General features: G+C 27.6%; 4 protein-coding genes across 4 annotated transcripts; 3 read left to right on the forward strand and 1 right to left on the reverse strand.

Moving 5' to 3' along the window:
• Window positions 1–691: 691 nt before the first annotated feature.
• Phum_PHUM588800 (ubiquitin-protein ligase E3A, putative) lies at window positions 692–8,291 on the forward strand (the record flags this gene model as incomplete). Its single annotated transcript, XM_002432466.1, has 15 exons — window positions 692–738; window positions 1,008–1,200; window positions 2,651–2,897; window positions 2,994–3,283; window positions 3,394–3,520; window positions 4,833–5,008; window positions 5,086–5,289; window positions 5,363–5,659; window positions 5,744–5,944; window positions 6,030–6,174; window positions 6,507–6,712; window positions 6,811–6,978; window positions 7,372–7,527; window positions 7,620–7,837; window positions 8,171–8,291. The coding sequence occupies 15 exons, from the start codon at window positions 692–694 to the stop codon at window positions 8,289–8,291; spliced, it is 2,796 nt and encodes a 931-aa protein (XP_002432511.1).
• Window positions 8,292–10,933: 2,642 nt separating this feature from the next.
• Phum_PHUM588810 (uncharacterized protein) lies at window positions 10,934–11,277 on the forward strand (the record flags this gene model as incomplete). Its single annotated transcript, XM_002432467.1, has 2 exons — window positions 10,934–11,068; window positions 11,194–11,277. 2 exons carry the CDS (start codon window positions 10,934–10,936, stop codon window positions 11,275–11,277), a joined length of 219 nt encoding a protein of 72 aa, XP_002432512.1.
• Window positions 11,278–11,686: 409 nt separating this feature from the next.
• Phum_PHUM588820 (uncharacterized protein) lies at window positions 11,687–13,168 on the forward strand (the record flags this gene model as incomplete). Its single annotated transcript, XM_002432468.1, has 4 exons — window positions 11,687–11,944; window positions 11,976–12,105; window positions 12,606–12,760; window positions 12,839–13,168. The coding sequence occupies 4 exons, from the start codon at window positions 11,687–11,689 to the stop codon at window positions 13,166–13,168; spliced, it is 873 nt and encodes a 290-aa protein (XP_002432513.1).
• Window positions 13,169–14,767: 1,599 nt separating this feature from the next.
• Phum_PHUM588830 (uncharacterized protein) lies at window positions 14,768–15,770 on the reverse strand (the record flags this gene model as incomplete). Its single annotated transcript, XM_002432469.1, has 2 exons — window positions 14,768–15,086; window positions 15,604–15,770. The coding sequence occupies 2 exons, from the start codon at window positions 15,768–15,770 to the stop codon at window positions 14,768–14,770; spliced, it is 486 nt and encodes a 161-aa protein (XP_002432514.1).
• Between the last annotated feature and the right edge of the window lie 339 nt (window positions 15,771–16,109).

The following is a 16,109-nucleotide window of genomic DNA, read 5'->3' on the forward strand; positions in this document are numbered from 1 at the left end:
ATTGTAAAATTAACGGACTCCTGTAAAATTTGTTATTTAAATGTTAAATAAATATGCACTCGTAATGTTAATACAGAAAAAAGGAGAAAAATGACAGACACCGTGAGTATTAATTTTTATATTGACAATAAGAAAAATGAATTTTGAAACTTAAAAAATGCAACAAATAGGGGTTTGGTATACAAAATAAGAGAGTAATGTAATTATTTATTTATTTATTTTTTTTTTTACACATCTATTTATCTATTTTCATAATAGCTGTTTCGCTTTCATTGAATATTACCTATTTGTTATGACGTAGTTACAATTTTCACATATAAAAGAAAAAAACTAATAATAAAAAAAAAAACAAACAGGTTTTATTACTTCATTTTTCCCTTTTTAAATTTCTTTAATTATACTAAATAATTAGGACTACCGGCAAATAAATAGAAAACAGCATCCATAACTTTCATAATAAAAAAAAAAAAAAAAAAAAAAAAAAAAATTTGAATTCGACGCCATAATTATATTGGCAATACTGTTTTACAATGTCCTTGAACACCGTTTGTTTTGAAAAATTGCTTACAACAAATCATTCAAAATTTTCGTTTTAAAAATATTATCAAAAAGCTAATGGTGACAGCTAGTTCATTATTATGTACATTTTATTTTTCTTATTAGTTTTACAATGTATTAACAATTTTATTCTATGAACTCGAGCAAAGAAAATCATAATTCAGGAGGCGAAGTTCCAAGGTAATACAGTAATATTAATTTTTTTATAATTCTAGTCATTTGAGTGATTAGTGCAAATTTTCAAAATCTATTTTAATTTTTTAAATGGAAAAAAAAAAAAAAAAAAAAAAAATTATTTGAACTTTGTGCAATTATTTCGTTTTCATATATGAATATTAGTTTTTACGTTTGTGTTTTTTTTTTTTTTTTTTTTTTTTTTACAATGAAACAAATGTTTTTGATCAAATGCATGATGAAATTAATAAATTTATAAAAATTTCACGTTCCAGTCAATCCTCAGTTGAAAGTAGAAACTCAGATACTTCTGTTAGTGATAGATCTTTAGGCCAGTGGTACACATTAAGTCCAGATACTATGAAAAGGGCAGCTGCAAAAAAACTGATTGAAAGATACTTTTATCAATTGGTTGATGGATGTGGAGATCCTAATTGTTCAAATGAACACTGCGCTTCAAGTGGAAAAGTAAGTTAATTTTAAATTTTTATTCTTTCAAAGTATAAAATTTTTTTCTTAATTCTTAATTACTGTTTTTATATTTGTTTATTATTATTATTATTATTAAATATTTTGTAAAATTCTACATGTTTAATGTGTGTTTATTGTTGTTGTGAAATCATACTAGGTTTTATTTATTTTATTCTCGTTTATATTCTTCAATTATTCATTTAAATCGGAATCAAAGAAATTTCCTAATTGGGTGATATGTAAAATTAGTACGTTTAAGATGTGTTAGGTTAATTTTTTTAATTAAACAGTTTCAGTATTTAAATTTAAGCTTTTTTTTTGCTTTTATAAATATTCAATAAGTTTTTTTTAACTTGATTTGATTTGAATTTTGATAAATTTGATTTCATTTGCAACACCTCTCTTTTAATTTTTTTTTTTTTTTTTTTTTTTTTTACCAATAATTGGAACAATTTACAAGTTCATAAATGAATTTAAGTTCTTTGAGAGTTAAGTGAATAATACAATTTTAATGCTTACAGTGGTTTTTACTTACTTTGTTTAAAAAAAAATTTATTTTTACTACCAATACAGGAAAATAAAAAATTTGTAATTGATGATAACAATGGTTTGCATTGTACACTTTCATAAAAAAAATTGAGATCATCAACACCTTAAATATTATTACATATTTTTTTATAAATTTTAATTGTAGTGTTTTTTTTTTTTGTAATTATAGGCTAACTAAACTAAAAAAAAATCAGTTTTTTAATATAATCAATGTATGTCTTTTTAGAAGATTACCTTTATATAAAGTATTTTTTTTGAAATACTTTAATTGTATAATAATTAATACTTGAATTGTGTGTATATATTGTTATGATACCATATCAAATGTGGTTTATTTTTTTGATAAATGAAAGAGGAACAATGACAGCAGCATTCACATCGTAGAGGCAAAGTCAGCATTTCTGGAAGCTTTGCTTTTCTTATCTAATCTTGATTGCTAGTGAATGAACAATGACTAACGATAGACCGGACTTATAAAAGGAGGCTGGACGTCTCAACTAGCGTTCTTGGTGGTCAGTTCTTCGTTCATCGGTTTCTCCTGTTCAACTTTAACATCTTTTGTGTCTAGGTCTAAATTTGTGATTGGGTTGACATCTAGTAATGTTCATAAAATTTTAGTAACTAATTTGTTCAGTTCACGTAACATGATGTAAAATGTTTTTTTCTGTTGCTTACTATCAATATAATTCATCTTTCGTTAAAAGTGTATTCGATTTCAATTTAGAATATTTATTTCAAACGCGGAGAAAGATTAACGTTGTGAATGGATAATCGAATCGGACCATGGCAATATATATATATAACAACATTATATTATGATAAAAAAAACATGTATATTAAAGGATTTTTAATTCTGTTGTTTGAAATTTAAAATTGTTGAAATTTTTTTTTTTTTAAGGTAAAAAATTTGACTCCAAATCAGGCGGCAGCTCAAGCATTTCAGTTATTTTCTCAAGAAGCAAAATTATGTGAGGCCCATCCTTCGAAAGTGCCCAGAACTCAGGGGAAACCTGCAGGAACTGCTAGTTGTAATAACCTTGATTCTTATTCAAAAGTGGTTGAACTTTGCAATGAACCAGTACCATCTAATTCAAATATGGTGGCAAAAACCACTAATGATCTCTCAGATAATGAAAGTTTAAAAGGTGAGTCAGTAATTTATTTCACTATTTCGGCCCCGTGTGTTTACAATATATATATATATATATTCTGTATAAATTAATAAATGTAATAATTTATAGAAAAACCTTTGCCATTTTTAACGGAAGAAAAGTTGTTAAATATTATTAAAACCTGCCAAAACGAAAATTCTTATTGTCAATTGATTCGAGCTCTCGGAGAGGTATATTCTAATCCTGAAAGTTTGGCTCAGAGTTTCTTACGCACCGAGCCTGAATCACCAATTGAAGTCATGCTCGAAAAAGCAGGAGTCAAAGATTTAAAAAGACTGAAAAAAGAAGATGTTCGAACATTAGAGGGGGATTTGGATAAAGACGAAGATTGTCGAGAGCTTGAAATAAAAAATGAAAAGGTGAAAGATAAAATTTTAATTTTATTTAATTTTTTCCAGCTCATTAATAAGTAATGAAAAAAAAATAAGAGAAGAGAATTGATTTCTTTTACTTCTTTTGCTCTTTTTAGCTTGGGGAAAATTCTAATAAGAGATCATTAATAAAAAGATCGGATACTGTGGACACTTCTGTGGATGTTTTTTCTTTAAGAAGGGCTTACGCACATCTATTTCAATTGCCTTTAAAAATATTTGAGGGTAAGTACTTACTATTAACATAAAGTAACCATGTGATTTGATATATGTTTCATTACAGTTGTTTCTGAAGAAAACATTTAAGGTTTCAGTTTTATATATATGTATTTGTATTTATAATTTTGTATAGTTCTCTGACAGTAATGCAGTTTAAACCAATGGTTATCCATTTATTAATCTTCCTCAAAAAAAAAGTCAGCAGTAATACATATATATATATATATATATATATATACATATTTTTTTTTTAAAACTATTATGCACATTTTATTTTAATAATCAAATAATAAATGGTTAAAAGACCTTAAAATTCATAATTTGAGTTAACTGTTTGAATATAATTCAATTTGAGTAATGTGCACAATTTATGTTATTCAATGTAACAATAATTAACCATTTTATATTATGTATGTTCCCCACAAAAAGAATTCGAAGAGATTTTGAAAAAAAAAAAAAAAAAAAAAAACGCTTTTATAATTAATGTTAATTTTTTATCACCATTCAGAGCAAATTTTATTACATTTACTTACTGATGTTATGCAGTTATTATTTTTATGTTTTTTTATTTTGCTTATGAATATTATTAAATATGAAAGAGGCATATTTACATCAATTTTATAATTTAATTTTTTTTTTAAAAGAACATTTAGGGACTTGTCAGATTGAGTTTTTTTTTTAACTTGCTACCGCTTTTTGAATGATTTTTTATTTATTTTGTTGTAACAATTGAAACTTTTTTTTTTATTTTAATTAAAAATCGTTTGTACCACCATAAATTATCAACTAAGAACTTTATCGAGAAAAAAAATCTGTCGATTAGTCAATGACAAATCAATTTTTTTTTTATATTCCGAACTAAGTGAATAATTTTTAATTTTAATTACTTGAGCGTTTTTTTCTCTCAAATAAAACTTTTTTTTTTTTTTGTAACTTTAAAGTAATTCACATTAAATATAAAAACCTGAGGTTTAATGAGAATTGAGGTAAAATAAATTTTTTAAAAAGGTAGTCTGCTTTTAAATTTTTCTCGATGTTATCCTTGTGATTTTATGTTGGGGAAACAACAAAATAATGAGTTCTTGTTGAACTTTTTATTAAATTAGTTATTATTTATATATTTAGTTTAGTTTAGCCAATAGATGTTTATTTAAATGAAAAAATTACTTCAAAGGTTTTAAATAAAATTATGCGAAATGCGTAGGAGTGTTACACATGTTGGTTGTTTGTTTGAATTATACTTTACTGTAATACGTATTCATAATTTTATTTATTGATACAATTTTTATTAATAATTATTTTTTTTATATTTTCTCAGGGGCTTTAGTAAATGCAATTGTCACTTTGACAGGAACCCTTGAAATTCGGTTAAAACTATGGGGTTCTTCAAATAGAGTGAAAACGGAAGACGAAGATCTTTTGAATATATTTGTTATAATAACTGAGATACCGATTGTCGGAAGTTCTGAATTCATTGATGTTGCTCTGCCCCACGTACGTAAAAAAAAAAAAAAAAAAGTTTACATTAATAATGGATTGAAAAATTTTGATTTATAATAAATTTTTTTCAGATTTGTAAATTAGCAGCTCACTTATCTGTTCCTTGTCAAGCTAAACTTGCAAGAGTGTGGGCAAAATTTTGTAAAAGTCGATTAAAGAGTTTATTAGAATCTCTTCAGCAGTTAATAACTCTTAAAGTTATTACCGGGACTTTTACAAGAGATTATTGCATTCAAGACGAAGAGGCTATTACATCGCCTACAAAATTAATGAAGGTAAAGATTTATTGAAAAAAATTAGTTTTACGTTTTAAAATGTAATTTTTATTTTTCATTTTTTTTTATGTAGATATTGTATTATGCCAGTATCTTAGCGGGAGAGCTCGATGCTCCCGATCTATCTTTTGAAGACTCCTCGTTTAGTTCAACTGATGATTCATTGTTAGGAGCAGAAACCAAAGTACCAAAACCACCTCCTCCGGTAGATCCTTTAGAATCTCAGCTTCAAATTAATGTTTTAGACAGTCGAAAGCCATTAATACCTTTTCATGAGTTTTACAACGAGCCCTTATCTGATGCTGTGGAAATGGATAAGGATTTTGCCTATTATAAATCGGATTTCGGCAACACGTTAGATTTTGTAAAAGTAAGGTGTATTTATTAAATTTTTAATTGTTTCGCCACAACACATAATAATCGAAAATTACAAAGGTAAATTTTTTTTTTTTAGAATAAAAAATTTAGTTTTATGTTTTATTCATTTATATTGACACCCGCAACAAAAACATTAGGATTATGCTATGATAATAGAATACGAATGTACAGTGAAAGGAGAATGAGTTTTTTTCAGACCGCTGTTGGTCAGCCAGCTAATCCTTATTTGAAATTAAAAGTGCGGAGGGACCATATTATAGATGATGCTTTAGTTGAGGTTTGACAAGCAAATATTTTTTTTTTTTTGTTAATTATAATAATAAGGGTTGAGTGTAATAAAAATAATTGAATTATTTTTACAGTTGGAGATGGTAGCCATGGAAAATCCAAAAGATTTAAAAAAACAATTGGTAGTTGAATTCGAAGGCGAACAAGGAATCGATGAAGGCGGGGTTTCCAAAGAATTTTTCCAATTGATCGTGGAAGAAATTTTTAATCCAGATTATGGTAAATTAAAATATATATAATCATTTCTGACCCTGTTGTTTTGTTGTGTAAAATTTTTCAGTCAAAGTGTCCTAATAAAAAAATATTGCGACCGATAGGCAAAAAAAAATTTTTTTCAGAGCGTTATCATAGTATTTATTATTTATGCCGAATTTATAAAAAAAAATATATGTATATATAGTTCATGATTTATGATTTGATTTTTTAATATATTATTATAATTATTTATTTGATTAATTAAAAAAAAAAAAAAAATAAAGTTCAGACGCATATAATATTTATTTTTCGGACATTTTTTTTGATTATTATTATTATTATCTCAATGGTTTCAGGTATGTTTGTTTACCAACAAGAAACGGAAACTGTTTGGTTTAATCCTACGTCTTTTGAAAGTGATGCCCAGTTTACTTTGATCGGTATAGTTTTAGGTTTAGCTATTTATAATAATATTATACTTGATGTTCGCTTTCCCATGGTGGTGTACAAAAAATTAATGGGAAAAAGGGGAACGTTTTATGACGTTCAAGATTGGAACCCTGTAAGTTTGTTTTTATTAATAATTAAAATTTTTTAAATTATGAAAAATTATTAACTGTTGTTTAATTTATATTTACTTGTGAAAATGATTGATTTTAGACTTTATTTGCTGGTCTTAAAGAACTTTTAGATTACGAAGAAGACGATATAGAGGATGTTTTAATTCAAACTTTCAGAGTATGTTATACAGATGTTTTCGGTAACACATTATTTCACGAACTAAAAGAAGGAGGCGATCAAATCTACGTTAATCAAGATAATAAAAAAGTGAGTAATAAACTGCAAATTGTAATTATTATTTATTTATTTAAATTTAAAAAAAAATACGTGCTTTATATTTGGGTTTTTTTTTTTTTTCTTTGCGAAATACATATTATAAAAAAATTTGTAAGGGCTAATAAAATTTTTCAAATATTTTCGGATATTTTTTTTAAAATTAAATATTCATCAATAGATGTAATTATGTCTTTTTGTGTTCTAAGAGAATTTGAAAATAATATTTTAAAACTCATTTTATTTTTTTTTTTTTAAATAGTCTAGTTTCATATATTTCCACCTTATTTGTAATATTGCGTTCGAAAGTTTTTTTTTTTTGTTAACTCTTAATGCTGATATTTAATTGTATTATTTTATTAATTAAAATGTCTTTTCACCTTTTAGGAATTCGTAGATTTATATTCAAATTTTTTATTAAATAAATGTGTAGAAAAGCAATTTAGAGCTTTCCGAAAGGGTTTTCAAATGGTAACAGATGAATCGCCGTTAATATTTTTATTTAGGCCTGAAGAAGTTGAACAACTAGTCTGCGGTAGTAAGGTATCAACAATCGTCTTTATTACTCACGGATATTGTGTTGTTGTAAAAAAATATTTAAAAAAAATTTTTTTATTTGTTATTTACACGTACAGAATTTCGATTTTAACGAACTGGAAGAGGCCACGGAATACGATGGCGGTTATACAGCTGAAACTCCTATAATAAAAAATTTTTGGAAATTAGTTCACGCAATGTCCCTGGACGATAAAAGAAAATTGTTGCAATTCGCAACCGGAAGTGATCGAGTGCCCGTGGGAGGGTTGAGCAGACTCAAATTGGTCATCGCTAAAAATGGGCCGGATTCTGATCGGTAAATTTTTCATTTTATTTATAAATTTTAAAATCTTTAACGTATTTTCTCGTACAGTAAAAAAAAATCAACTTTTTTTTCTTTTTTTGTGGATGGTAAATTAATTTTTTGATTTTTTACTCTTTTTTGTTGTTGGATTTTGTTTTCCTCAAATGTAAGGTATGATTAAAAAATACATCATCATTCAATACTTTTTTGCATTTATTGATGATATATATGTACTTTATATAAGTCAAACATAGAATTGGAAAATCATTAATTGTACCAAATGTGAATCGTAATTATAATTTAATTGCTTTAAATAAATTTTAAAATTTTCTTTAATATTTCTAGGCTACCTACAGCGCATACCTGCTTTAATGTTCTCCTACTGCCAGAATATTCGTCAAGAGAAAAACTGCAGGATCGTCTAGAGAAAGCAATTAATTACAGCAAAGGTTTTGGAATGCTGTAAAACAAGTACAAAATATATATTTAAAAAAAATATTTAGAATCGTCAGAATTTTCTTAAAAAAAAAAAAAAAAAAAAAGAACATTTTTTTAAAAATACACATTAAAGTTTCACTCATAAAATATTGATAAATATATTTTTAAAAGTGTAACATTAAGAGAAAAAAAAAAAAAAACCAATCATGATCAGGAAGCATAATAAAATAAAATTGTGTTATACAATTAGTGAGTTAAACGCCATTATAAAAACCCTGTAACGTTTGTAAATTTTGTTTTTTTTTTTTTTTGCAAAAAGGTAAAGTAGTTGAATTTTTTTGTTTTTTTTTTTTTTCTTTTAGATTAATTACAGCAATTAAAAAGATAATTTAAAAATTGCTATCCGATCTTTGTATTCTTTCTCTGTATTTTTCTCTGTCATTTTCTTATTTCGAACTAAATTCTAACTCTTTTTTTTTTTTTTTTCTTCGTCTTCTTCTTTTCACATTTACGTTTTTTATTAGATTTTTTTTTTTTTTTTTCAAACAGGTAGTTTGAAACGCAGAATTATTCATTCAGTATTTAAAATTAAAATTTATATTTCGATTAAAAATTTAAAAAAGTATTCCATAAATTTTTTTTTTTTGTTTTGTAGTCCTTTTATAAATGGAAACGGAATTCTGAATTGAAAAGTTCCCTAAAGAAAATAAATTTTTACAATTTAAAATTTATTAAGTATTTCAAAAATAATATATATCAATCATTAAGTTTTTTCCCTTTTTTTTTTTTTTTATTATCTTCCTGTCATTCTGTTGATTTGAAAAAATCCGATCAAAAAAGAAAGGAATAAATATAAATAAATAACACATATATTAGGAAATACCTGAAAGTTACTTTAAAAAAAAAAAAAAAATTTATTTTGTACCTATTAAATGTAATTGTTAATTTAATTACAAAGCCTAAAATTCTGGATATAAATACTTAATATATCAAGAATTTGTATGATTTTTTTTTGTCTTTTAAATAATAAAAAATAAATGAATAATAATAACCAGGTTTAAAGTTTTATAAAAAAAAAATATTATTTTCACCTATCCCATGTTTAAAATTTACATAAATGACACAGTAGTAATTTTTTTTTTTTTTTTTAATAATATTTCTAAAAGTTTAATTTTTGATTTGTGAATTTTAACGATTCGCCAACACCTCAAATATTAACTAACTACAGGAAAAAAAAAAAATTAATTTTATTTTTATTTTTAGACTACGATAGATTAAATTAGGTCAAATTTCCTAAAGTGAGATACTGCACTAAAATGCCTGTCTTACTTACTACTTCCACGAGCGTTTCCCCATTTTTCGATCGCAGAGATTCGAATTTTGGGAGCACGACCTAACGTTTTTTTTTTTTTTTTTTTTTATAGGGTAGTTCGACCCGATTCGGCTATTCATATACTCAAGTTCCAGGGTCAAGTTCAAGTTCAGTTTCTCCACGCTTCCGAGTTCCTCACTCACCCGTTTCCGCCTTGGCCGACGTGAGGGGTCTCTCGTGCGTAAATGACATTTCTCATCTATAACAGAAACAAAAAAAAAATTTTTTTTTCCTCTCTCCCACCCCCGGAATTTTACTCACTCTCGCGGAGGGGAAGAAAATGTGACGACGAGGAGTCGAAAACCGGGGGCAAGAGTCGAGAAATTAAAAAAAAAAAAATTTTATTAATTTTTTTATTTCTTTTTTTTTTTTACAGGTTTTTTTATTCTCTCTTGTGCGAAAAGATACCTACTGGTATATTAAAAGTGTGCGATTAGTGGTGTTTTTCTACGGATTTAATACACTAATTAAGGTAAGACGAATTTTTTTTTTTTGGTGTTTTTAAATTGTTATACCTCAACATTATCCAAATTATTTACCTAAATTACCCAAATCTCAATTTCACGTCCATACATCGCCAATTATTGTGATTTCATTATATTTTTCACTGTTTTTTCATTATTACCCGATTTCATCATCTAAAATTAATTTATTTCAATCCCATTTTGATCAGTTTCGAATCCAATTTAAACCCACATATTGCCATGTATTATTATTTTATTAAGGTATTCTACAAAAGTGTTACTTTAATCTTATCATCTGATTATCCCTCGGGTAATTAACAGTCCCGAATTACACATCAAGCCCTAATTGCACGGACTTGTGATCCCAAAGCCACCCGTTCAATTTTTTGTTTTTTTTGTTTTTATTATTATTATTATTTTTTATTTATTTGTTTATTTTTTTTATTATAATAGGGAAAGTAGAGAAAAGAGCATTAGTCATACTTAAGTAGGAATTTGTGATTCTTCTACATTGAAAAAAAAAAGTGGTGGCCACTTGGGGTCAGAGCATTTATTTGGAATGCTTTCATAAAGGCTCGGAAGCTTCGCATTCATATGCATCCGCTTGGTACCATTACAGTAAAGAAAAAGGAAAATATCAAATTGTATTTAGGTATTTTAAAACTCGAATGTCTTTACGAAAAAATTTAATAATAATAATAATAATAATAATGGCCAAAGTAAATTAATATTAATATTTTTAAAGGAGAGATAAATACATAGAAACAAACGAACACGGTTTAGTTATAATAGGAGTCTCGGAATTGGATGCTGGACGTTACGATTTTTGGTTAAATGGCGCTCTATTATGCTCCTATAACATCACAGAAAAAATCTTTAAATGATTATCAAAAAATATATTCCGATTGGTATCACGAATTCGAAAAATACAACAAATTGACCATGAAATCCTGGCAAAGAAAACATGAGGTATTTTTATTACACAGTAATAAGGCGGAAAAATAACTTTTACACATTCAATTTTTTTTTGTATTATTTTTAAAAGTACGAAAGTCAATTTAAATTGAAATTGTTATTATTTTTTTGTTTTTAAGCAATGGACGAAATTCAGATGGTTTTTTTGTCCAGTATGGTCTTTAACACTCTATGAAAATAGTAAACGTTCAGTAAAACGGTAAAAGTTGGATCTCAAAGCATTATTCAAAAAATCAAAGTGAGTATTTTGACAATCTACCTTAAATAATAGGGCAAGTTACTAAATAATCACGTATCTCGTTTTTTATGTTAGACTCGAGTATTAAGAAAAAATAAAATTCTGACGCCTTTTAATTAAACATAATGTTTTTATTGCGCAAACAACTAGAATTTTTAATTATGGTAGAAGAATGAATGACTAGATAAAATTTTTTTTGTATGAGACTGAAAGAAAATACTCTTAAATATTTTTATGATATCTAATGCGCATATTATTTTTTTTGTAAACGAAAGAGTAATAACAATGAAATTGTAGACACAAGTCAGCATGTTGAAAAGAATAATTGTAATAATTTGTATTAAAATATAATTTAAATAAAATTTAATTTATAGATGGAATTAAGTCTTGAAGATACCACATTCATAAGTTGTTCTGAATACGGAGCTATTTGCATATGGGACGTGACCAATGCAGAAGATAAAACCATAGTACTCGACAAAAATTTTACATATTTCAATGAAATTCTCATAACTAAGACTGATTTAGAAGAGAAACTTAGTTCCATTAGAGATCTCACTCAAAGAACGTACGAATTGGAAATGGAGCATGCATATCAATTGCGTCATACGGAAACCGTTTACAACGAAAAGGTGAAAGACATCCAAGACACTTACACTCAAGGAATCTCTCGAAATACTCGAAACCAATCATACAACGGAATTGTATAACATCAGTTCGGATGTCAACATAATAAAAGAAAAACACGAAGCGGAAATGCTTGAATTGGAAGCAAAATATAATGAGTACATGAGTGATGCATAAAAGAATCACAAAAGGTTTTATGGTTTTACAATTATCTCTTTATCTCTTCTTTCGCATAATTTTTTTTTTCTTGTATTTCTGCTTTACTTTTTAAATTTTAAATCTATAAATCTAAGAATTTTAAGTATTTCTTTAGCATTTTAATATCGTTTAAATTTAGGTTCGTTATGCGAGTACTTAAACGATTACTTTCATCAGAAACGAATGAGTAAAACGTTAGTTTGAATGTGGGCAAAGTCTTTTAAAATATTCAAACGTTAAAAATCAAGAAAAAAAAATTTTTGTATATTACTGTATATGTGTTTAATATTGTCAAATGAAAAATTAATTATTTTTCATGAAAATAATCATTGTTATAATTAAATAATAATGTTTAAAATTATTTTTAATATAATAATTGTGTTCATTTTCTTATGATAAAATTAATTAACTAGTTGTTATTATTTATGTTATTTTGTTTTAAGAAACTTTATTTCAAATATATAACAGAAAAAGATTTTAAAAAAGCTCGTTTGGGTGATCAAGAGTGTATTTTTGAACTACAACGGCAAAAAAATTACCTGCAAGATATTGTGACGTCTCTAGAAAAAGAGCTCAAAGTTAGCAAATATGTGAACTACGGAGAAGGAATGAATTACATGGAAGTATGTATTAATATTACTATAAATTATTCGAGTTTTTTTTTTTTTTTTGTAAATTGTATTTGATGTTTTCATTTTCAGATGAATTGGAGTTTAATGGATGAGATTTATAAAATTAGGAAAAAATTGAAATTCGTTCAAACTAGAGTTCAAGACATGGAAACACTAATATTTGTAAAACTCAATAAAACTTATTCTCCGAGACAAGTGCAAAAAATAATAAAATCGGCATTAGAACCTCCAGAAGACGTTCAAGAAAAATGTCACATTAACATGGAAAATGCATTGAAAAAAGCAATTCTAGTCAAAGAAAAAGTGGATTTGTTGACAAAGAAAGTTAAAAACATTCAGAAAGCGATGATTTCAGAGGCTGCGCCTTTGAAAAAAAGAAAAATGAGATTCGAAATTTAGTTTTTCTTTTTTTTTAATATTTAAATTATTAATACTATTATTTTTAATTCCATAATTTACACGTAACAATACTATGTTAAAATAAAGTGCGAAAAATAAAAAAATTTAAAAATGTCAAAAAACAAAAATATAGATATATGTATTTCTTTGGTTGTTGTTTTATTTTATTTATTATTATTTTTTTTTTCGTTTTATGAAATTCTCCTTAGTTTACGTTAGGTCAGGTCGAAGGCTCATTAAACGTTAAATACGGATAAAAAAAAAATTCAGGTATACATGCGATTTCTAGTGAGTTTCGGACGTCTGTATGCGACGGATAGGGCGGGGCTAAAAATGAAGTATTGAAGGACGGACGGAATAAAAGAATGCGAACCTCAATATTCAACAATTTGCGAGCCGGATAAGGTAGGTTTTTTTTTGTATAGTTTATTATTATTATTTTATAATATTTTCATCTGGGCGTATTTCTTATTTAATTCATCTTATGCATTTATCCTAATAATTTAATTATTTCTTTTATAATTTAAAATCCTAATTATTTTCATTTTATTTAATATTTTTTACTTTAGTAATTTTATACTTTATTGTCTTTTTTTTTTTTTTTTTTTGAATTTCATTAATCTGACTTGTTTCCCATTTACTCCTATCCCGACGCCCACCTCACTTCAATTTATTCATTCTTCAAGCAATTATTTTCTTGTTTTATATTCTAATTATTTCATTATATTTTATTATTTTAATTTATATTTTCTCACATTTTTTTTAAAGGTTCTATTAACCTTAATCTGTCCATTGTGCTCAGATATATTCTTCTCTTCTATATTTACCCTAGTCAATAAATCAATTCACTCTATTAAATTAATTTACTTAACATTTTAATTATTTCACATACTTTACGTTACTAAATTTAATTATTTATCTCTATTTTTGTATTTAAATAATTTTTTAAATTATTAATTTCATTCTAATTTATCTGAAATTTTTTTTTTTTTTTTTTTTTTTTTTTAGTGTCAAAAATTTCAAGCAAAGCAAAATTCTTATTAAATAAATGTCTTAAACAATTTTATCCTTATTGTAAATCTTATTGGCATAGCACACATAGGAATTATTATGGGGTGAGACTTTTCATTATTTACATATTATTTCAATATATAATTATGATCCCATCCTTAATTTATTCATGCCAACGTTTATAGACGTTATAAACACCACCAAAAATAATGACAATGGGTACCAAAATAAAATGAACCTTTCAAACGGTCCTTTTCCTTTGTATTTTTATTATGCTCATTGATATAGCTTTTATTGCGTTGAAAGTAACTATGAATGAGACGCATATAAAAGGAGATGGAATCTCTGAAGAAACGATATTTCTCATCTTCCTTCCCCAGACTTTTTTTTTTTCGTCGTGTTCGTTCCCTGAGTGCACTTGTGCCCCTGTTGCACTAATCGAATCTCGACGCACGTTGAGTTTTTACCGTACGCTCTCGGTCTCGGTCTCGCGCTCGATCCCCGCGCATTTTTTTTTTCTTCGTGTTCGTTCCCTCGGTGCAATTGTGCCCCTGTTGCACTAATCGAATCTCGACGCACGTCGAATTTTTATTTATGCGCACTCGGTCTCGCTCTCGCGCTCGATCCCCGGACTTTTTTTTTCTTCGTGTTCGTTCCGTCGGTGCAATTGTGCCCCTGTTGCACTAATCGAATCTCGACGCACGTCGAGTTTTTACCGTACGCTCTCGGTCTCGGTCTCGATCCCCGGGCTTTTTTCTTCGTGTTCGTTCCTTCGGTGCAATTGTGCCTCTGTTGCACTAATCGAATCTCGACGCACGTCGAATTTTTATTTATGCGCACTCGGTCTCGATCCCCGGGCTTTTTTTCTTCGTGTTCGTTTCTTCGGTGCAATTGTGCCCCTGTTGCACTAATCGAATCTCGACGCACGTCGAGTTTTTACCGTACGCTCTCGGTCTCGGTCTCGATCCCCGGGCTTTTTTTCTTCGTGTTCGTTCCTTCGGTGCAATTGTGCCCCTGTTGCACTAATCGAATCTCGACGCACGTCGAATTTTTATTTATGCGCACTCGGTCTCGCTCTCGCGCTCGATCCCCGGACTTTTTTTTTCTTCGTGTTCGTTCCCTGGGTGCAATTGTGCCCCTGTTGCACTAATCGAATCTCGACGCACGTCGAGTTTTTACCGTACGCTCTCGGTCTCGGTCTCAATCCCCGGGCTTTTTTTCTTCGTGTTCGTTCCCTCGGTGCACTTGTGCCCCTGTTGCACTAATCGAATCTCGACGCACGTCGAGTTTTTACCGTACGCTCTCGGTGTCGGTCTCGGTCTCGCGCTCGATCCCCGGGCTTTTTTTTTTCTTCGTATTTGTTCCCTCGGTGAAATTGTGCCCCTGTTGCACTAATCGAATCTCGACGCACGTCGAGTTTTTACTTATGCGCACTCGCGCTCGCTCTCGATCTCGGTCTCGGTCTCGCTCTTGCGCTCGATCCCCGGACTTTTATTTTCTTCGTGTTCGTTCCCTCTGTGCAATTGTGCCCTTGTTCCTCGTCTTCCGTGCGTGCGTGCGTGCGTGCGTCGTTTGATCGGTACACCTTCATTCCGTAAAAACGAGGTATTTTACTAAAAAAAAAAAAAAAAAAATCGAGCAAAAAAAATAAATAAACAAGAACACGATACAAAGAAACGTGAAATATCATTAAAAATTAATAATAATAATAATAATATTAATAATAATAGTAATAATAAGGATAATGATAATGATAATGATAATATTTAAAATAGAAAAAAAAAAAAAATCACTTCCGTTCTTTCAATTCTAATCCTATTTCATTTCCGCTTTCATTTTCAAAATTAAAATTTGAAGTCGGAAACGGAATCGGAATCCAAAAACAAAATCGAAATCAAAATCCTGATGCAAATTAAAATCGGAATCCGAA

The sequence above is a fragment of the Pediculus humanus genome, genomic scaffold (genome assembly GCF_000006295.1).
Source record: "Pediculus humanus corporis 1103172108311 genomic scaffold, whole genome shotgun sequence".
In the NCBI taxonomy this organism is placed as follows: domain Eukaryota; kingdom Metazoa; phylum Arthropoda; class Insecta; order Psocodea; family Pediculidae; genus Pediculus; species Pediculus humanus.